Source organism: Micrasema longulum, unplaced genomic scaffold (genome assembly GCF_059751315.1).
Source record: "Micrasema longulum isolate JH-2025_06_02 unplaced genomic scaffold, ASM5975131v1 h1tg000072l, whole genome shotgun sequence".
Taxonomy (NCBI): Eukaryota; Metazoa; Arthropoda; class Insecta; order Trichoptera; family Brachycentridae; genus Micrasema; species Micrasema longulum.
In genome coordinates, this window is record NW_028277279.1 from 622,381 (window position 1) to 645,550 (window position 23,170).

The window sequence follows — 23,170 nt, forward strand, 5'->3', positions numbered from 1 at the left end:
AAAATAAGGTGTAAAAGCATCCACGCCCCTAGAGACCTGGTGCCCCTAGGCGTGCGCCTTACTTCCTTGCGGATAATCCGCCACCGCGTCCTGTCATAGATGAAGGATTGGTATTTTTTTTTGCAAAATATTTTACATTTTAATAAGTGGTATTTGCATAAATTAATATTTAGAAACTAAAAACATTTTTAGATGCACATTATTATCTGTAATATGGAAATAGGAAAATAAAACAATTTCTATAACTTATAACTATAACAAAATTCGGCATAATTTTGACACCTGAAAGTAACCATAGAAAATATAACTTAATTTCAGAGTAACGTTCAAAAGCTTTTGATGATCAAAGACATTTTTTGAATTGAGAAAATAATGAAACGATTGTAAAACATTTAAACATTCGGACAGTTATGATAGTAAAAGAATCATAAGTCATTATTCTTACCATTTTTACCAAAACTCACTTGGAAACCAATGCCCACTGTCACCCTCTTATCGTCTTAAGGACACATCAAATAACTGTACAGTTCACCGCTCTAACAAGTTAATGTAAAAATTGAATTTCCTGGATCAAAACAATAAATTATCAAAACATTCTAATTTCTGACAGCCAGGGAAGTAATTTACGACCTCAAGTCCCCATACGGAAGTTAAGTAAACACTGAAGCTAGGGTTTCCTAGGACAGCGGTGCCCGTATTTTAACGGCCGTAGTGAACGGTGATGCAGTGGACAACCGTCGTAAAGGTGACTAGAGTGTGGTTTTCTAGGAAAACGGTGTTATCAACACCATTTAACACCGTTTTCCTAGGAAACCACTCTCTAATCACCTTTACGACGGCTGTCCACTGCATCACCGTTCACTACGGCCGTTAAAATACGGGCACCGCTGTCCTAGGAAACCCTAGCTTCAGCAATTACTATATATTATATTAAACACTTAGATCAGCCAGTGAGTTACTCAAGTAAACTTTTTAGTCAACATGTGGAATCATCAACACATAACGCTGTTTTCTTCTGTCAATTTATACAATAACAAATCCCCTTTTTTTTAGTTTTTATTAGCTCCACATTTCTGTACGTTTGATAACGGTGTACATAACATATTTTCACAGTGTTTATTTAGTTTTTCATATTTATCTTGGTTAATTAGTTTCAACGCTTGCTTTTCCAAAAGAACTTAAAAAAATAACAATTTTTGAAAGTGGGCGCAATATAATGAGTCATGGCAGCAAATTCAAAAGAACCATTTTCTCAGATTCGGTAAAACATTTACGTTGCGCTAGCCATCATTACATTACACTAAAACAAACGTAGTCACACTAACTGGCACCGTCAACGACAAATTAAAATTATGTGTACATTACAGTTTATAAATATTATATAAGCATTTGAGATGTTTACGATAGTTGTAATGACGAAAATAATAATGATTTATCACAGTTTGTCTATACTAAAAACTTTTTGAACAAATCTATATCTATTGACAAAACAGACAAATTATTTATTTGATTCTCAGTGGCGCATTATATTCCCTATTTATCATTTTTTTATCGTTCACAGTTCCCTATTAGTTTCGGAACAAGGAATTGTTTATGAAACTATTTGACAGTCGCAATTTCACAACAGTTGTCTATGGATAAAACTAGCCGTGCCGCTGTCATTAACGCTGTCTTGTTTTGATTTTTTGTTTTGTAATTATGACAAAAATTGAATCGGAAATACCTCCTTCGGGAGTGGATAACAAGAAGTTACCTCCACCAACTGTGTCTCAAATCAATTCAGATCGGATAACCCAAGTAATTTATGATTTTTTACATTTAACCTACAAAACGAAATCAAACGTTTCTTCAAATTTTAGTAGGATAAAGTAATCTCAAACTGCCATTCTATATTTAGGTTAATTATATCTACTATGTTTTTTATAAATGTGTGTTTTGATAGTACATTTTATTGTCGAGTTATTGAGTTTTCGAGTACCAAATTATCAACCGGCAAAAACAAAATAAGTATACAATTGTCTTCAAAACTTTGACAGCCGAAATCACCGCTACCCGGTACAAAGATTTAAAATTTTACTAACAATCAATGTTTGTTTTCAGCTGGCTAATCAATATTGGGCCCCTAACACTGAAGGCAGTCATTTGCCATTTGATCCCCAAGTTATTGAAGATGTGTACGTTCAAGAAATTTGTGGATCTAAGTAAGTCTCTTCATAATTTTATGCCTTAAAATAAATTTCAGAAATCATTGGGACCAACGTCATTTATTGAGAGATCTGTGAAAAAATATGCTAAATGGTTACTAAGATACGCCTTGTGGTCTAATGGTCAGCGTATTTGCCTACCTTGCGAGAGGTTTCGGGTTCGATTCCTGACATGGTCGACATTTATTTAAAACGGTGTTTTTGCTGTGAGGAAAGGGGGCGGAGAGGCGGGCCGGAAAAAACAAATAAATAAGATAAACTCTCCGACTATATATCTTTCTCGTTACGAAACCTTTCCTTATGCCCGGAAACCTCGAGATAACTTGAAGAGTCTATTCCCTTCTCAATTTTTTTTATGTCTACAAGAAAATCTTGGAGAAGTACTCTCGCTACGTCTCTTCCCTCATATCTGGTTATAAATAATTTGATAACCACATATGGAAGAGGGTACCCTCTTGGCTGTCCCTAAAGGAAAACGACGTGCTGGCTTATTTACTAATTTTTTCGTGCAGCATAAGCTGCTGCACTAGAGTATATCAGTCTCAGGATTGGCACCTGAAGGATAAGACTGATCTTACCTTCATATAAAAATAAATCAAGATAAGCTGCGATTGGTGTACCAATGCAGTGCCCTATGCACCATTAGGTGCGAAAAGGGAATGATGAATGAATAATAATAATTTGAATTACTATTGAATTATCGCAGGAGGCTAAACTAGCAGTTCACAATGGAGTTCTAGTGCCAACTCTAATGTATTTATTTATTTATTCATATTTTTCTCTTACAAACTATAGTTAATAATAAAAATAATGTGACCACACTGGGGTTTCCCGTGCCGAGGATACTAACAATATACTTTTTTGATATGTTTTTACATTTGAATATGAACAAAGAAGACTAACTTAAAAAACAGAGGTAATTAACAAAATATTCAGACAGTTTTAAAAACTAGGTATTTATGTACATCTATATTATTAATATTACAAAACACACAATGAAAATAACAAAAACATAACATAAGCTGTACACTTGTGGAGCAGTTGATTCAATATTGATATGGGCAAATGAGACAATGAGTATGGGAGCGAAGTATGGAATTGGAAAAATTATGATGAAAGTAGCTTAAATGCTATCGAAATGCGATCCCTCAGGCAAATGTGTGGTAAAACGATGTATGATAGTTGCACAAATGTCGAGATCCATGAACTGTGTAAGGCTTAGACATGCACTATCAACAGAATCAAGAAAGGGGTGCTGTGTTGGTTTGGATATGTAGAGCGAATGGACAGCGAAAGAACTGCTAAAAGATTGTACGATGCGAATGTTGATGGATGCAGAAAACGAGGAAGACCGAGAAAGATATGGCACGATCAAGTCCATCAAATACTTGAAGATGGACATGACAAGAGTAGGAATAAACGGCGTGCGTGCATGAGAAGATGCATAAATGTAGAGGAAGCGAAGTCTGTATGCAAAGACAGAGTGATATGGTGTTCTATCCTCTCTGCCTACCCCTACGGAGAAACGGCGTGTTGGTTTGTTTGTTTGAAATAATTATGTTTTTTTTATTGTAGTTTTTCGACTCGCCGTATTATGATGTTGGAATTTTCGCAATATCTGGAGAATTATTTATGGCCAAACTATGCCACGGACCAATCCACGTACGCACATATGATGACCATTGTGGTAATGCTCAATGAGAAGTTTCGAGAAAGGGTTCCATTATGGCAGGTATGTTTTACGTCCAATTATTGGTCGACAATGATGTTATTGCGTAAACTATTCTCATTGATTCTCCTGTAATTTAGCCTGCTGAATCCGAATATGCCATCAGAATTAGTCTATCACCCTTGGTTTTTTTTTGTTATTATATATTTTACTCCCGAATTAGCATATCTTGCTTCTTATATTTAACGAGGAAGTTCAGCCCTACGGGAAATCGAATATAAAAAATATTTTTTGGTTTAGTTTAATAGTCAATTCATAAATAAAAATATATTACAAAACCACTCAACTTTCTAATTTTTACTTACTTTTGTGTAATAAAAAATGATCAAGACATGCTGCGATTGGTGTACCAATACAGTGCCCTATGCACCATTAGGTGCATAAGAGGAATGATGATAAAATTTAATTATTAAAATTTCTCACTTTTGTAGTCTCTTTAACAAATAATATTGCTTCAACCGTGCATTTTTATTTACCCAAAAACGTATTATAAATGGATAAATCTGATTTTGATGTTTTATATTGGAATGGGGATGTCTAGTGCCAGCCAAAATTGTATCAAAAAACTGTTTTATTCCTTTTTGATATTGTTTTCTCTGTACAATATTGTTTTTTTAATGATTTATAAAAATTACTTTCAGAATGGTTTTTTTTTATTTTAGACTTTTACTTTTTCTTTTCTTAAACTTTTTTGTTTTAAAATATATACACACATTTAAAAATGGAAAATTAATCACAATGTACATTAGAATTAAATTAAATTAGTTTACACCTTATATAAATAATGTACCTACTGTATGTTTACTTAAATAAAATTATAACAACACCAATATTTAACAGAATGATGAAGTTTTTTTAATGCATGGAAAAATAACAAGTATTTAAAATGTATACATTTTAAATATGTCATCAATGCCCAAAACTTCTACGGATTTTGTAAAGCAGTTAGCCAGGAAAGATGTCCCACTGTGATATCACAAGTAACAATGAAAGCATTAATTTGAAAAAGGTTTTAAAATCTTGACAGAAATAAGTGGAGTCCAAATAATGCCCAATAAAAAATTGTAATAAAAACACAAAATGTCCCTATTCTGCCTAAAATCATAAAAAAAAAATTGTAATTCCATAATATTGTTTTCCTTTTATGTGACATGCATTTGTTATTTCACATCAAAGCGATACTAACATTCAACAAAATTTGATCTAATTTATGTAATCAAATTTCAGGCTCTACAAAAGCGTCCAGACCATTTCGGTGGTTTCTTCAGCCAGTTATTAAAGTCTTGCTTAGAGGATGCGGGACAGAGGGACATTCGCGAGCAGACTGCTCAATTGTTACTCTTTAACCGCTGCTGCGGGAGTATGGAGGTTGCCTTGTGTCGGGACCAGGTCAAAAGATTGGTGTCGCTGAGTATGTGGGTCAGTCTTCAACAAGGTAGGTTTTGATCTAAATAATTATGTAGATTTATAGAAATTCCTTCCTACTAAATAAGGGTACATTTTTTGCACTATGTCAGGACGTATTACAAAAGTGGATGGAGCTCTGGAGTCCTGGTACCGTCTAGGAGCGAAGTATAGAATTGGAAAAACAAGGATGAAAGTAGGAAAATGCTTTCAATACGTGATCCCTCGGGCGAATGTGTGGTAAAACTATGTATGATAGGTGCACAAATGTCGAGATCCATACATTATGTAAGGCTGAGATAAGCATTATGGACAAAATCAACAAAGATATGTAGACCAAATGAAATGTTAATGGATGCAGAAAACGAAGAAAACTGATAAAGACGTGGCATGACCAAATTCAACAAATACTTGAAGGGGGAAATGTCAAACGTCAGAATAATCAGGTGCATGCATGAGAGAAATATGAATGTAGAGGAAGCAAGATCAGTATGCAAAGACAGAGTGATATGGCATACTATCTTATCTGCTTACACTTACGGGGAAGAGCACTCAGATAAATGAGAAAAAATATGTTTATTTAGTATAATGTCCTGGGAATAAAACTCTCAACTCTATTGCGTAAGGCACACGTCTGTACCCTTACACCATAATGAATGACTTTTTTTTTTTTTATAGAATCATTGTTCTCGGCAACTTATTTTATTTTTTAGTATGTCAATATGTCACTCGTTACATTCACAACCAAAATGCAAATGCGATCAAATGGTCTAGAATTATTTCAATTAGATTGATAAAAATATTAAAAAATTTTATTAATCGAATCATACGAACATCCTACCTTTTCACATTCAATACACACTTCACTAGTTTTTGGAGTACAAGTATTTTTCTTTATGTAACTACATATTTGTTCCTTAACAATAAATAAATAAATTCATCTTACAGGGGATTGCAATATTAAGAATATTAAATCCATATTCAATGTAATTGCATTGATAGATTCACTAATTTATTATAGTGTATTTTGAAAAGATCACTAATTTATTTAATGTTATTATTTAAGGTCGACGTGAACAAGAGTTCCGAAATGTACCAAAATGGAGAAAATATTGGAGAGCCATTCAGAAGAAAGATAAACCTGACCAACTAGAGAAGTTAACTTGGGAAAGGACATTTCTTCAAAAACTTATCATCAAATTCATGAAAATTCTGGAGTCCATTCAGCTGGAGGGTGATTTAGATGTCAATAAAATAAGGTTTGTGTTTACTTTTTTTATTATTTAAATAATCCTGGATTTGATTTTCTGCAGTGTGTAATAAATGTTCGTTGTAAATTGTTACAAATTTAAATAGGTGTAAGATTATATGAGTAGCAGAATTAAGAACACAGCATTGGAAGAGTAAAAAAAAATAGAAATATCAGTATCATTTATTAACCTTTTAAAAAATCTACAAAATGAGACAACAAATTAAGAGATAATAATATATATGGACGGTGTTATACAATAACCAATGGGGAAATTAAGTGTTTTAAAAAAAAAAATGTTTATAGACTATTAAACAAAGCCAAATTTTTTTTTATTTTTATCAATTCTATTATCAGCGCTTTGATTTTTAAAGTTTTATATTTCTGAAATAACTCCACGTGTGACGTCTCAAGTTCTATTCCGCTTCTTCTCCGACAGTTCTGCTTATTGGCCCGTCGACGGTAAGTAAACCGGAAATCTTCCACAACTCTCTTATCATTGGTGGATTCATATGAACTAGTGATGTCGTTTAAAGTAGTTTATTTTTATTAATGTTTGTGGTTTTTAGAATGAATATGGGAGAATGGTGAATGTTGCAGTTCGTAAAATGAACCAGCATAAGACATATCATTAGCCAAACTCTTAGATTCTTATTCCTTTGTCTAAAAATTTGTCACTGTTATCAATCTTTAACTGACTAATTGAGAGTTTTTGAACAGTATTGTTTAAAATAAAATTATACAGATGTAATCATAATCATGTTTTATGATTGACAAAGGGTTATTTTAAAGAAAAATCATCTAATAGGTGCTCTACATTTGAGTAATAAAGTACAGTAGGGCCTCGACAATTCGGACATTTTGACAGGCTAAAAGCAGAACCTTGGCGGATTACCAAGGCATCCGGATTGTAGTCTGCAATACTTAAATGGTAATAATGACAACATTAAATTTTGAAATGAAGCTAAAAAAACTGAAATTTAAGTAGCTGTCTTAAAGCAGTCTGTAATACTCTTTTGCTTGTGTCCCGCTTCCTCCGCGAATGCCCTGTTCCATCCGTCCGGATTACCTCGATCACCAGACAAGCGGAGGTCTGGATTAGCGAGACCTTACTTTATAATAAAAAACAATAAATAATGTATATTATAAATGTAAACTTTTAATACAATGTTTACTCATTTTTGCTCAATTTATTACAGATACTGTGAACGTTTCCTGGAACTGATGATTGATCTCGAAGCCCTACTTCCTACCAGACGTTTCTTCAATGCTGTGATGGACGACTGCCACTTGGTGGTTCGCTGTCAGCTCTCCAACCTGCTGAAGAGACCCGAGGGCGGTTTATTTGGACAGGTGAGTCCATAACTTTACACTTGTCTCTAAATTTATTGCGCATGCAATATCGCCAACCGTAAATATTTTTCGAAATTCATACAAACTCGTTTTGAGGTGCTTATTGGAATCAGATTCTTTAAAATGATATATGACCTTTCAAAAATACATTTCTTTTAGGGTCATTTTACAAAACTAATATTTTTATTTCGTTAACGGATCAAAAATAGGAATACTGCTTTTTCGATGTCTTATTATTAAATTCATGTAATTTGGCAATTTATCTTTGACCAAAATTTTTTGCAGCTATACACATCTGCTGAAAATAACTGTACAGTTGGATTAAGCTTGGACTGTACCCTGTTTGCGTAATGCATAAGTTTGAAAACACTAGAATTTAATAATCATAACATATAATAAACAGAATTCTTCTTTTTTGTACAAACAAAATTAATAAATGCGATCAGATCCTCTTATCAGGAATATATGAAGTGTTTTTTGTGATCTCAGAATCGTAAATTAAATAACGTACTTATGTGTTTTTACATGTCGTCGCACACAATTATATAAGTATAGTCAGAGAAGGGCAATATATACAATATTATGCCATATTCAAGATTTTGTTTACGTTAACTAGTGGTTCAGTGAAGACCATGGACGGAAATTATCAAACGTATGTAAGTCAAATAAAAAAATCGAGACTGGCTGTAGTCCCATAGTAGTATCACGGACTCGACTTCTAGAAGTCTGAGGACCGAACTCCAGTGTATCACTATTTATCTATTTATTTATTATCTTATTAGAATTAAATTTAGTTGAAATCACGGTGTATGAAATTGAAATTTCAAAAGGAAACTAGTTTATTGAAGATAAAAAAAGTTTTTTTAATACGATCAAAACCGATAGGAAAACGTTTTCGGGTATGTGGAGGGAGTGCTTTGACCGTGAGGTCCAAGATTTGAATTTCACTGTATAACTTGGTTCCCGTTACGACTAGTTGAAAATTATTTCAAAACTTTATTATTTAGGCGTAAGAACAAAGATACATATTTTTTAAATCGGCAATGCGTTTGAAAATATTTATTTTGCAGAAAATTTTATATCACTACAAATACAATAAATAAATTAGAGGGAGAATAATAACTTCATTGTTTTGTAAAGGATTAATCTTTATTTTAAAATCTATGTGACATTAAATGAAATATGCGGAAAAGCTCCATGTAGAAAGGCCACTAGGTTAGATAGTATATATTTAAAATTGTCTTTTACAAATTACAAACCATTTTAATTCATTAAAAAATAAATTAATATCTTAATTGTAAAAAAATGTTAGTGCTTAAAATGTAATTCATTCTTAACTAATAAAAACCTAAATTTATCAGTATATAAATTAAAATGGACGTTTTAAAACATTCTTGATTTATTTATTATTGCAAGACACAATTTTTTGTACTATTTTATGAAATGTATAAAGTCTTAGTGATTCATATAAAAACATATAACATAGTGAAAATCAATAGATAAATTCGGCACTTATTTCTTATGAAATATTTCAATTGTTTGTAGTATAAACAGCCCAGATCTATTTTTTTTGTTTGTAAATTGGCAAAAAACATGTAAAGTTTAAAATATTGGCGTGTAAAACTAGCATTACAAAAATCACTTACACACATATTTGCATTTTAGGATGTGCTAAATATGATTTATTATTTCTATTAAATGACGCTGAGAAATCAAATCTTTAATATTGAATGTTATGTTTCCGATATTACGCAATTTTTATTCTTACCAAAACTGATGTCACAAATAAAGAAAAGAAAGCGTAATAAAGCATTACAGTTGAACCTTGTTTTACGTTTTCCCGCTTTTTACGCCAAAATGTTGGTGTGCCATTTTTCCATACATTCTCATTCAAACATCCCCCAATTAACATTTTTTACGTTTTTCATAACACCGGTTTTATGTTGAAAAATTTTCGAAACTCATTCGATTTGTCAAAAGACACCGAGCTAGCCCCACCGCGTGAACGGAGAATAAAATCGACATAAATAAAAAAATGTGTAAATTATTGTCTCACTAAATTCAAAGTAGGTGCAGTGTAATTAGTCATATTGTTTATGTGTCTAATTTTGACAATCCCCAATTATGACCGCTTTTACGATTTTTCTGCAGTTTTTTATTTCCTCAGTTTAACACTTTTTTTACTACTCCCTTGAAAAACGTAAAACAGTGGTTTTACTGTATTTATTTTACACTTTTAATTTATTTTACATAAACTTTAGGCACTTTATCGGTACTTATTTCATATAAAATTGTAGAAATCATATCCACATTGTATAATTGTATTGTAGTATAGCGCCAGTTTCTAAAATAAATGTTGTAAAATTCAGCCATAGAAAATTCTTCATTTTCAATTATAATTAATAACTTGAGTTGAAAGCAGTTTTCTACATACCCCTTTTAATGAGACTAATTAATAATGATAATATAGGTTGCGAACTATACTTTAATAATGATTTATTAGTGCAGTGGTTAATGGTAGGTGTTATTTTAAGTAACAGGTACATTAAACGGATGCGGAATGTCTCGTTACAATAAGTGGAAATATGTTTTATCACAGAGAAACGCATTCATCTCATCTAATTCAGTACATTTGAAATGACATGTCAGATGTCAGCTGCCAAATTTTATATGCAAGCTTTAAAATCTATATTTTCTATTTAATAAATGTAATGTGGCATTTGCAGGACGTGTTCATTTATTGGCAAAATTAATGTTACCGCATACAAAATAAAGTGATTATCATTTGAAAAATCTTATAAAACTATTGGAGTGTTTAAAATAAACTTATATGATAATAAAAAATAGATTCAAAATGAAGAGACTTTAATTAAGGCTAAAAATGTCTTATTATAGCACGCACAATCATGTTTTTTTAAACTATTATTTAACATTATATCAAAAAACGAAAATATATTACGTAAAATTTAAAATGTCTTTTTAAATCATAGGAATATTGTATAAATATAGTATCAGAAAAGAGAACTTTAAGTATCTGTCGAGACTAGATTCAGTTTTTGGATACTTTGGATGCAAAAATAATACCATCATTTTACAAAAAATTCTTTATGAATAAGCAACAGTGTCACATACCCAAATAAATATATGTCATGTCGATACATATTATCAATTTTATAAAATACATTACTTTATCTTTGATGAATTTTTAAATAAAATCATTGGTCAAGGCTGACGATTGTTTTATATCAAGATGTTTAAGGCACTTTCTCTACATCAAATATAAATAATAAATAAATTAAACTTCACCGAGTTGTAGATCATTTTTAAGAGAGGAAAACATGTTTTAAACTTACATAATATAATTTTTAGTAAAGTTATACATATTATTACCGTAGTAATCTCAAAGGCAGTTTTTACCCTAAAATCAACCGAATCCTTAAACACTAGAATTCAAAAGATGTTACCAATTTTCAGTTCATAAATTATTGCCAAAGATCGAGATATTAATATCAAAATATAAAAAAATCTAAATAAATACTAAATTTCTTAGAAAAATTACATGTGTATAAATAAAAAAATCTTTCTATATTTTCACTGGAAAAAGATTTTCAATACATATATGTACTGTTTAAAATGAATAATTATTGGTCAGCAAATGAATAAAATGATCCACTTGCAGTCGATTAAATGCTGTGGTGAATTTCTTAATTCAACCACATCTCTTCACCAATTGAAAAGTTGCGCCAGCCGCATTTTCTTTATAGAAATAAATACAATCTCTATTCGTTTGTATAATAATTGTCATATAATCAACACACGATGGTGCCATAATATTTATAAAAACTATGGTGATTTTTCTTAAGATGTCTTGAACTGTTCTATTGGCAGAAATGTAAAAAATAATTTGAACTGAATCCAGCGTATTAAATTTGGGGAAACCCTTAGGCGTGGAATGCTCTTGCATCTGAAGAGTATAATTCTTATGCTCTGCTGGGTGCGAATAGGGAAATAATGACAATGAAAGTCAAATTGACAGCTTAAATTGTTTTGGTTAAATTTGATTAAATATTACATCGCCTTGATGGTAAAAAAAAAAAAAAAACAGAGCCACAATATGTACCATCGTTTTGAGAAAAATAACTCTTTTAGTAAACATCTTTCTGATGTTTATTTAGCTAGGTTAATGAAACCTTTAGGAAGTATAGATTACTGAATATACTACAAATTTAAAAAGGTGAATGTTTGCTACAAAAGAGATATAATTTTTTTTCACCACCCAAACGATTAAAAATAATGTTGATTTATATGTCATTAATAAATTTTGCCTAGATATCTGAAAGAGCATACCGATATCATTTTACAGCAAATAAATACAACATGATTGTAAAATATTTGTTTTTAAAAGGTTTTTTTTAATAAGAGCTACCATTCATTTGAGTCATTTCATCTCCCCATTCGCTCGTGGGGACTGGCTCATTGTAGCAGCAACTCTTGCGTAGGAGAAACATGATATGTTTTTGTTTGAAAATGCACACGTAGAGTATCAGGGGACCTTGGAGAAAGTTGACGATGATGTGGGAATACATTAGGCCATCGTATCCGAGCCAGGAGAGTAGTAAGAACAGCCAGGCAAATGTCATGATCAGGAATAGTAATAGAAACATGTCAAAGCTATAAAAAAAGGAATATATAATTATAAATCCAGTTTTTATAAATAATTTATTTTAAAAGTCTTTCTCAGGGTCAATGTTATTTGTGCAGATATATTACTTAGGATTTGTACAGTGTCGCAGTTGTTGCTGTATGCAGCTTATTAATTAGAAATCTGCGTTGTTTCACGGTCGACGAAATCAAAAAAGGACCCACTTGAAACCGACGGCATTTACGAGTAAAATTGTAAAAACTGCCCCGAGGTGTACATCGGGCAGACTGCCAGAAAAATTACGAGGGTATAGGAGCACATTAGCGTATGCAGGCTCGACTTTCTCAAAGAATCAGCTTTGGCCGAACACCACATAGAAACAGGGCGTAAGTTTCCTTCGAGCTGATAATCTTAGATAGTCCAAAGAGGCACCAAACTCGATTGGTAAAAGGAGCGATCGAAATTTACAAACATCTTGATTATATAAACAGATGATGGGATGCAATTAAAATCATCCTGGTACCCGGTTGTAAAAAATCACATAGAGGCGTAGATTGTGAACTGACACAGATTTCAAATTAACAAGTTGCACAGAGTAACGACTGCAACGCGGTACAAATCCTACGTTCATAACATTACATATATCTTCAGTCAGCGTGCGTTACCGCCAATCTACTGAATAAAATTTTCGCATAAGACAAAAAAACTATTTTTAGAATCAAATCATTATTTACTCCGGTCTGCGGTACTGCTCTTCTTCAGAAAGCTCGCCTACTATTTGTCCCATGCATATCGCATGATAAGGGACCATCCAATAAGAGTTAAAAATCACCCCATAAGAAAATATCATTTTTGCCATAATTGTAGATTGACACTGACGGACAATATATTTACACAAATAACATCAACCCTGATGGTGGACGCTGTAATTTGATCTGAAAAGTCGAAAAAGAGTACGAATGACACACGGCATAAAAACCGAGGAAAACTCATACATCTGAACGGCTGTGAAAATCTAAGAAATTCATTGAAGGATACAAAAAATGCATAAAATGATCCGTATCAAATACTATTTCAAATTTAAACGTTTGTTTAAATTTAAAAGTTTTTAATGTATTATTATCTAATACTTTTATACGTATTAAAATAAATGAAACTTACTTGTGCTTCAATTTGTGATGTATCCTTCCGTAAGTATTCATTCTGTTGATAACTTTTAGAGTTGTCACATAAAAGAATATGTCAATAATAACTGTAAAGGCTATCGGGGTAAAGAAGACTGCAATACCTAACCAACCTAAAAATAAACAACTATTGCAATTAGAAATATCAAGCTACAAAACAAAAAAAACATTTAAATACATAATCTCTACTATTCAAAATATTAAGTTCCTAAACATTAATAGGAAATACTGCTCTATTTTCAAGAAACAAAATCCACTTGTTATTTTAGCTGTTGGCCTCGTGGTGGTCAGCGCTTTTGCCTACCATGCAAAAGGTCTCAGGTTCAATTTTTGACATGGTTGACATTAAAAAAACGTTTTTACACAAGAATATTTCATAGTCCCTGGACTGGCCCTTGAAGCGTAGGGCTGATCATCTTATCTTCATGTAACTAAAAATGATCAAGATACGCTGCGATTGGTGTACCAATTCAGTGCCCTACGCACCATTAGGTGTGGATTGACAATGATTAAAGCTGTCACCGTGATTGTTTTTAAAAAGCACTCTGTGTCTTACTTTAACTTTTCTTGTGTTGAATTAAATTATTTTTGTTCTCTTTAATTTTATATTTTTTATATTGTGTTGTTTTATTCATCGGCAAATGTCACGCGCGTTTTTCTTTGTTCACAAAAAATAATATAATCATCAAACCATGAAATCAACAATGCGGTGGTTCACAATATACTAACTATTTCAGAACGAGAATTATTTTAGACCTAATATTACTATAAATGAATTATTTACCAATCGTTTCCTGGTCGCCATTTGTTATAAAAGAGTTAGATCCGTGTCGGCCAACCTTCGCTTTTGGTCCGTCTGTGTCCAACATGAAGTGAGCAAAGAGCGCAAGTCCGGCCATAAGCAGAGTACAGCCCCATGCGTAACAAGAGTAGTAGCAGTATTTACGACCATCTGTTACGCGTAGAAACACGTTGCGTGACCTATCAGATACAAAAAAACTTAAATAATAACTCAGCATCAAAGAAATAATAAAAGTAAAAGAGTAAAGATTTTTATCTATTGTTTAGTTTGGAAAAATAAATTGATTGGAATTATTTTCGACATTTCATTTAAAAATACAGTTACACATTTTAACTTTCCATTTCAAAAATTCTTATGTATGAAGCCTTTGTTAAATCTAAAATATGTTATATGCCACAACTATGGGGAACAGGAAACCAAAATGACATAAACAGACTACAACGACAGCAAAATAGAATATTGAAGCTAGTATATGACCTCCTTTATCTCACGAACTAAAGAACTCTTTAAAATTTATTCATAAGTTAGCCACTGATATCAATGTAGACAAAGAACTAAAACTTGAAAAAAATTGTAATAAACACGGACATAATACAAAAATATCAGAACATTACGAAACGAGACAAGGGCAATCGAGACTAATAAATCTGGGACTAAAATTATACAATAAACTACCAGACAAAATTAAACGAAAGACTCGGATAAACTCTTCAAAATATGTAAAAAATATTATTATCAACAAAAGTGTAAATAACAAATTATATATTATTTTTGCAAAATAAATGTAATAATCCGTAAAGCTAGGGTTTCCTAGGACAGCGGTGCCCGTATTTTAACGGCCGTAGTGAACGGTGATGCAGTGGACAGCCGTCGTAAAGGTGATTAGAGAGTGGTTTTCTAAGAAAACGGTGTTAAATGGTGTTGATAACACCGTTTTCCTAGAAAACCACACTCTAGTCACGACGGCTGTCCACTGCATCACCGTTCACTACGGCCGTTAAAATACGGGCACCGCTGTCCTAGGAAACCCTAGCTTTAGGGTTAATAAATAACATATTTCTTTGGGCATATCCTCACTGATATTTTAATGATTAACCGAAGGTGCAGCTGAATAGTCAGAAGGCGTGGTAAAGAGGTTAAAATTGCAATGAACATAATTGAAATTAGTATAAAACAATATTTTTAGCATTTATAATGGACAGGTAAGCTTTGTAAAAATCTAGATTTTCGTATTCCCCTCTCAATGAATTTCTTCATTTAAAAATAATCTGTCTCTATATTAGGACTTGTTGAAAATTTCGGTGTGAACATTTCATTAGTGATTTTTATTTCTGTTTTTTTATGTTTCTTTACCTGAATGTTTTCCAAATATAATAACCCATGCTATTTAACCAAAAGAAAGCAGCCAGCAAACTGATGTAGAGGATTCCATCTGCATAGAAAATTAAATTCATATTATTAAGTTATTTGCGTGACTAAATAAACAAAATACATGCATAAAACAATGGGTGATAAAACAGTTCTAATGCCTAATGTTCTGATAAAACTATAATTATAAATGCAAGGTTACTATGTTAAAACATTAGATTACACTTTATGTATTTTGCTAAAAGGTTAATCAATATCACTGCAAAATTTACATAGTTAGGAATCAATTTAGGTTTTTTAATTAGCGCTATGTTCAGCCAGTGACGTCGCAAGTTTTAGTCGGTGACTTGGCTTACCGAAAATCGGAGATATATCAAAAGACTCTATCATTGTTGGTTGATTCGGAAGAACTTGTGACGTAGTTTATTTATATGATTTTTTTCATACATTTTTTAGATACTTTGCTGTACAATTAAATGCTCTAATTTTTACGGCATGTAAGAAAACAATTTTTATAAACCAATTTCCCGTAAACCAATGCAAAACTCCTTTCTTGTAAAATTCTGACTAAGTGTGTATATTTTATTTTATTTTTACATCACAGAACACCCAGGCTTGAGAAAAATCACATTTTTATTTTTTGTGTTCTCACCGGGAATCGAACCCGGAACCTTTTGTGTGAGTCAAGCGTCTTGACCACTACACCACGGAGGCCGCCGTATTGTAAATATTATCACATTGTTGGTAGTAAAATACATATCTTACAGTTCAGACAATATAAGAATTTCATTTTTCTTTTGATTTTCGCTGTCGATTTTAAATATTTTTCTGTCAGAAATGGGTTTTCATGATTAAATAGTTTAATATTTAATAGTTCAACTTCAAAAATATCATCGATCATTTTAATGAATCGTATTGCGAACTCCTTGAAATGAACACGCACAATATAATTCAATATAAAGTCGATCAATAGCGAAGTTTTTTGGTGGCATATCACTATTGAGGCGACTCAACAATAAACTGATTATTTCACTTATTTTAATGGGTAAAAAATGCTATGTTTCATGGTTTAATATTATACAATTTCTGCTAAGACGATTTTCATACCTGCAACCATAAAGCTGACATGGCTACTGAATTGCGTGAATATCCTCACAAGATCGGCTGCTTGGCTAAATATGAGGCAGATGTTTATCGTGGTCACTATATTCCCATTCAGATCTCTCAACGTGGGCAGTACAAAATATATAATAGAAACAACCAGGAAACAAAGTATCGAGACGATGTGGAACAGTGGGTTTATTAGTTTTCCCATCAAGAAGTCGGTTTGGCTCCAGTTGACATTCATTTCTGGGTAACATATGAGGGCATATTGGGCAGTTTGGTTTTTGCTGGTAATCAAAACCTGTAATAAAACATTTAAAAGGATTAATATTAATCATTGTTTATTTATGTGTGAAAAAAAAAAATATAAATAAATAAATAGATATTTTTTTTATATCTGTCCAATTTTCAGACCATTTCAAAATTTTTTTTCATTTCTAAACAGTCATAAATAATTTGTGCTGTAAAAATGGAAATCGAGTTATGGTGCTGGGACCTTTGGTCCGTGAGTCCACAATACTAACACGGGACCACAACCCGGTTCTAATATGTTGTTACATATTTAAAAGCCGTTTAAAAGACCGGGGGTCTTCTATTTGTTGCGCTCATATTTAATGTCGAAAATTAAATATCTTTATTTCCTAAATTTCAATTTGATGAACTGCAATTTTGATTGAATTTAACTCTACTGCTTTCATTGCCCCTTTCGCTGAGTTTGGCAAATGAAATGCAGGGATTATGTCATATATCATCGGGTTTCTGGAACAAGTCGGTAACTGTAAATTTTCGTAAAATTAGATTGATTCATAACTGACATAAAATAATATTTTATAATATTCGACTAGCAGTTTTATTTGAATTGTTGATTTGACATGAGATTTTAACTTCAAAAGTGCAATATCCCATCATCACCACCATTCCCTTTCTGCTGCATTGGTACACCAATCGCAGCGTATCTTAATAAAAAAAAAATGTTGCATGAAGGTAAGATGATCAGTCTTACGCTTCAGGTACCAGTCCAGAGAGTCTAAAATATTCTAGTGTGTATCACCCTTTTAAATAAATATTTTATATCAACCATGTCGAGAATTGAACCCGAGACCTCTTGCATGGTAGGCACTCTCACTACAAGTAAAATTTTAGTTAACAACTTATTCCGGAAACCTGACAATATTGTCATTCTTCCTCATGACCAAATTGCAATTACATGAACAGTAGTAAAAACTGTTTAATTCACTTGTAAATTCAGTTACAAAAATCCATATCCGTTAAGGTATTTTTATAAATTTAATAAGAAAGGTTTAGATTATTATAATATATATTTTTTTTAATTACTTTACTCCAACATCTTTCATACAAGTCACCAAAATATTAATTCCATAATCGTGTTATTAACACCCCTTATTTCAAGGTTCTTAACCAATTCAATTTGATCAAATCACAGTGAAAGGCAACGGTACTTCCCCTGATGGGACAGGACAGCACAAAATATTCGTTTAGTTCATATACAGAGACATTGGGCTCCTTTGTCAAAATATAATTTACCAACCATTCTGCACATTCTCTAGAAGATGAGAATTATGTAAAATTAAAGTAAATATGAGTCGGTTTGTTAGGAATAATGATTCTACAGAGCATTACGGTTAATGGTTTTATTCGCAACAGGAAAAGCATTCAGCCATGTCTACTTTCAATGCCAATAAAGCTGTTGATTCAATTCTCATTTATAATATGATTGTATAAGTAATTGGATGCCTAGTAACTTTTAGCTGTAGTAAACATTTAGAATGAGACTTTACTATAAAATATTATTCTTCTGAAAAAGTATTGAATGGAGAAGGAATTAAAACAAATATTTTTCAACAAAATAAATATTTGCATTTTAATGATTTATTAAAACATTTAATTTTGGCGGCATTTTCAATGAGTTTATATAACTCGCTATTGGAAAATGGGAATCAAGTTGTGGTTTGCACATTGGACCTTTGATTTGTGAATCCATATTTTTGCACAGAAACTGTATTCATGACAAAATAATAGATGTAGTGTAGTGGTAGGCGGGTTAGTCTACCACGCTTGAGGTCCCGGGTTCGATTCCTGGAAGGGTCAACATGAAATATAAACTAGAAAGGTGGTTTTACGCTGCAGTATTTTACTGTTCCCGGACTAATCACTTTAGCTTCATGCAACAGATGATCAATATACACTGCAATTTGTTTACCACCGGGTGTGGATAGATGCATGATGGTGAATTAAAAAGTTCACCATCATCCATCTACCCACAGTGCTTTTGCCTACCATGCAAGAGGTCTCGGATTGATTTCCGACATGGTTGATATGAAATATTTATTTAAAAGGGTCTTACCTTCATGTATAAAAAATGACCAAGTTACGCTGCAATTGGTGTACCAATGCAGTGCCCTATGCATCATTCGATGCGGAAAAGGAATGATGATGAATTAAAAAAAAAAACAGAAGTACAAGTCATGTTCCAGTAATTTTGTAGGTACAAATGAATTTCCTTGTCTCGATTAACTACCCGAACTAACTAGAAGTTTCCTGTATTGAGTCAGGGCCACTTTTTGTTCAGTATATTGAAATCTGCTGATAATACTTTAGTTGTACCTTTTCCATGCAATATTTTCCCTGATCGTAGTCATAGAAATGTGGTTCCTCGTCTTCCTTCTCATCTTCGATCGGTATAGGATCATTCAGTCTGCCAAAGGAACTTATCCCGATTCCCTTTTTTTCGGCCAAACTTTCCATGTGTTTCTCATGGTGAATGTAATGTCTTAGTTTTCCATTTGGCAATAAAACCAATCTAAAATAAGTATATTGAAAATAATTACACATTAAGAAGGTAAAAATAATAACAATACTCGCAAATAAATACAAAAGATGCATGAACTTGCAAACTAATATCGATATTATTAACATATAAGATACAACATGTTTATGCAATAATAATAATAATGGATAACTTATATAGCGCCATTTTCGTAATATAATACCTCAAGGGCGCTTTACAAAGTGATTATATAAAGATATAAATTTAATTTTAACTTTTTAATTTAAGAAAAAAAATGTACTTTTTCATATTACTTTTCTACCACATGCTAAGAATTTATTCAAATGATTTAGAGAACAAGTGGGTTTTAAGTTTCTTCCGAAATATCACTTCACTCTCACAGTTTCGGATTTCTGCTGGGAGAGCATTCCATGCCGTAGGGCCTGCGACCGCAAATGCACGTTCGCCGAATTTAGTGCGCTGTTTGCGTAGAGGTATAATAACTTTTCCTTTCGACGTAGATGTAGCTGATCTAAGCATAAGACGTCTGTCAGCTAGTTCATCTAGAATGCAGAGTTCCCTTAGATATTCTGGAGCAGAGTTGTGCAGTGACTTATACATAAGCCAACAGAGTTTGTATTCCACCCTCTGTGGAAAACGTAGCCAGTGCAATTCCCGAAGTATAATACATCCCATAAGTTTACATAGACACGTTAAGTTTAAATAGCATAAGTATAGGTGTGCCCTATGCATCATTAGGAACAGTGTTTATTTTTTACTTGTTTATGTACCACATGTGATAGATAAATAACACTATACAGCAGAACCTCTTTTAACACGGTTTCAAAATAACAATACAAAAATTCAATTTAAAAAAAAATACCATCCCCAAGAAAAGCAGTGACGATGAAGGAGTCTAATAACAGATAATGAACTTACAAATCATTTCCTCACACATGATCGCAATGTATACAATTTCAACGCCATTTGACCGCTTGTATGGCTCATTACTTACAAGAAAACAGCGATCCATAAACTATTTTTTGTTCAAATCCAGTGAACCAGAAAATTTGGATGGAAATACTACACAGGCTCACTGGATATCTCAAGCGATGAAAGTGATTTCGTATTTCATTATCATGTTCATTTTTGTTTTTAACCACTTACTTTTCTTCGCTTCGAAACCGGTTGGTAAAAAAGTTTTATTATTTTAATTTGAACAATAATGAATACGCACAAAGTTAGTCCTACAAATATAATTTTTGCATTAAAAAATTGAATTTTTTAAAAATCCCAAATTGATTTTTATACAAACACACCTATCCAATATTGTTCTTTTTTTATGCCGTACTCTGTGTAACGTATAAAGAAAGATTTTGTTGTATCGCTTTTTTTTCCACATTTTTTTTAATGTACCTCAACACGTGTTTTGCTGTTGCTATTTTTTCTCTTCCTTTTATTAAAGTCACTTTATATGTTTTTTACACACTTAACACATATGTATGTGTGAAATTTAAAATCTAGTACATATTTTAGCTTTAAAAATAACACATTTAACCTACTTGAAATTATTTTCATTTAGTTGCAAGATATGTTAGGTTACTGAATTAAGTGTGCAGTAATTAACCACTGTAATAAACTATTCATATACTGACACAGAGTCAATGTTAATTATTTCTAGTCTACAAAAACGTAGAACTAATATTGACTATATATTTATACGTATCCGGCATACTAAATGGTATAATCGGCGTGCTACCATTACTGGGACGGGTAAAACTCAATATTCCGACTCGTAGGTTGAGAAAAAATTAAATACTGTCCATCGATCGGCAAATAACAAACTATGGCCTTAATTCTCCAATGACCCGCCTTTGTCGTATTGTTAACTCAAGACAAGATCTGGATTTTTTTTATTTATGTTGACAACAATTTAAACGAGCCCTAAATAAATAGCCAAGATCTTGCTTTGATGTCCCCTATGTTTGTCAATGTGTCTTTCATTATTTTTTAATGTTTTTAACTATTCTTATATTGTAATATTCATCCCTATAAATTGTATAAATGGACAATGTCCGTAAATAAATAAATAAGTAATAGATGCAAAAACCCAACAATAATGTAAATTTCATGGTGATTAATAAAATGACATACTTATCTTCCGAATCTGGAAGATGATACACCGGCCATATTTGTGTGGAATCGCAAGCCGGTTTCCCTATCACAAATTCAAAAGCCTTTACTTGAATATTATCAACTCCATTTTCATTTGTAAATATCGGAATCCAAAGTGCTGCAATAAACAAATAGGTATTAGAACATTGTGTCAAAATGAACTATGGATTGAGTTTGCAGAGAAAGCAATGTAAAAAAGATTTCACACATTTCTCTAAAACCAGTTTAGTCAACTTCTCCTTTACAATATTATTAATTAGATTAGAACTATATATATATTTTTAATTTAAGATATTTGCGAATTCACCGCACAATGATTTTCGCGGTATTTCAAGGTCGGGCTGAAGAATATTCCTTTGACTTACTAGTATTTGTTTCATTTACATGGGTACACCGTGTGCCCACCATAACCTCATTTTTTTCGCAGCACTTGTTGATTTTTAATACGTTGGCCTTTTCTGATATTTCATTTAGATCTTGGTCACTCAGCAGTGTTTCGCTGTTCGTTATTTCCGCATAATTCAACAGAAATACGACACATAGTGTCGAGCTTAATTTCAGGCGTTTCATTTTAAACACAACCATTGTTATTGCATTATTCCGTCGTAATTAATTACTCAATCTTTTAGATAATCACGAAGATCACAACGTGAGTTTTCTCATTTCTTCAGAAAACGTAAACTAACTGGGAAAACAGTTTTAAAAATAATCAAAATAACTGATAAAACAACTCTCCATTTAAGTATCTGACATTTCCTGTTTTCTGTCGAGTCCCGGTCATCGGTTACGATTCATGACCAACTGCGCCCAACTTCACGTACATCGCGGTGTTGCTATCTATAAGTTTGTTTGAAATCGCCGACGCAAGGGATCTTAAAGTTTACTTTAAGTTTATTTAGAAATCTTAAATAATTTTACGTTTAAAAACAATGTACAGTGCTGATCTTTATTTTTTACAGGCGCCGTGGCACAGTTGGTTAGACGGCTAACTGTGAAACTGGCGTCGTGGGTTCGATTCCCGCCAGTTGCAAAAAATAATCATTCAAGATAGATTTTTTTCTCAATTGGTCTGGGTGTTGTGGTGTATTTTTCATAACCTCCTTCTATATCCCCTCTTTTCCACCTGCTGACAAGCCTCTAAATAGAGGCTTAGCGGGTTAATCCTTTT

The 23,170-nt window shown here is 32.2% G+C and overlaps 2 protein-coding genes across 2 annotated transcripts; one reads left to right on the forward strand and one right to left on the reverse strand.

Annotated features, from left to right (window-relative positions):
- The first annotated feature begins 1,608 nt into the window (after positions 1-1,608).
- LOC148284978 (RNA helicase aquarius-like) lies at positions 1,609-8,290 on the forward strand. The gene is made up of 7 exons (XM_088232109.1): positions 1,609-1,797; positions 2,101-2,201; positions 3,780-3,936; positions 5,161-5,368; positions 6,404-6,596; positions 7,786-7,939; positions 8,225-8,290. The coding sequence occupies exons 1-7, from the start codon at positions 1,699-1,701 to the stop codon at positions 8,288-8,290; spliced, it is 978 nt and encodes a 325-aa protein (XP_088088235.1). The 5' UTR covers positions 1,609-1,698.
- A 779-nt stretch (positions 8,291-9,069) lies between these two features.
- On the reverse strand, positions 9,070-22,814 carry mthl5 (G-protein coupled receptor Mth-like 5). Its single transcript, XM_088232077.1, has 8 exons — positions 22,368-22,814; positions 21,982-22,120; positions 19,665-19,860; positions 17,043-17,340; positions 15,921-15,999; positions 14,550-14,746; positions 13,743-13,878; positions 9,070-12,610 (listed from the first exon to the last, which is right to left on the reverse strand). The coding sequence occupies exons 1-8, from the start codon at positions 22,585-22,587 to the stop codon at positions 12,352-12,354; spliced, it is 1,524 nt and encodes a 507-aa protein (XP_088088203.1). The 5' UTR covers positions 22,588-22,814; the 3' UTR covers positions 9,070-12,351.
- Between the last annotated feature and the right edge of the window lie 356 nt (positions 22,815-23,170).

Coding starts and splice junctions, on each gene's coding strand:
- LOC148284978 (XM_088232109.1), top strand. CDS start 1,699: ATGACAAAAATTGAATCGGAAATACCTCCTTCGGGAGTGGATAACAAG. Junction 2,202..3,779: donor CAAGAAATTTGTGGATCTAA/GTAAGTCTCTTC, acceptor TTTTTATTGTAG/TTTTTCGACTCGCCGTATTA. Junction 3,937..5,160: donor AAAGGGTTCCATTATGGCAG/GTATGTTTTACG, acceptor ATCAAATTTCAG/GCTCTACAAAAGCGTCCAGA.
- mthl5 (XM_088232077.1), bottom strand. CDS start 22,587: ATGGTTGTGTTTAAAATGAAACGCCTGAAATTAAGCTCGACACTATGT. Junction 19,861..21,981: donor CTTCCAGATTCGGAAGATAA/GTATGTCATTTT, acceptor TACTTATTTTAG/ATTGGTTTTATTGCCAAATG. Junction 12,611..13,742: donor CATCACAAATTGAAGCACAA/GTAAGTTTCATT, acceptor CTTTTTTTATAG/CTTTGACATGTTTCTATTAC.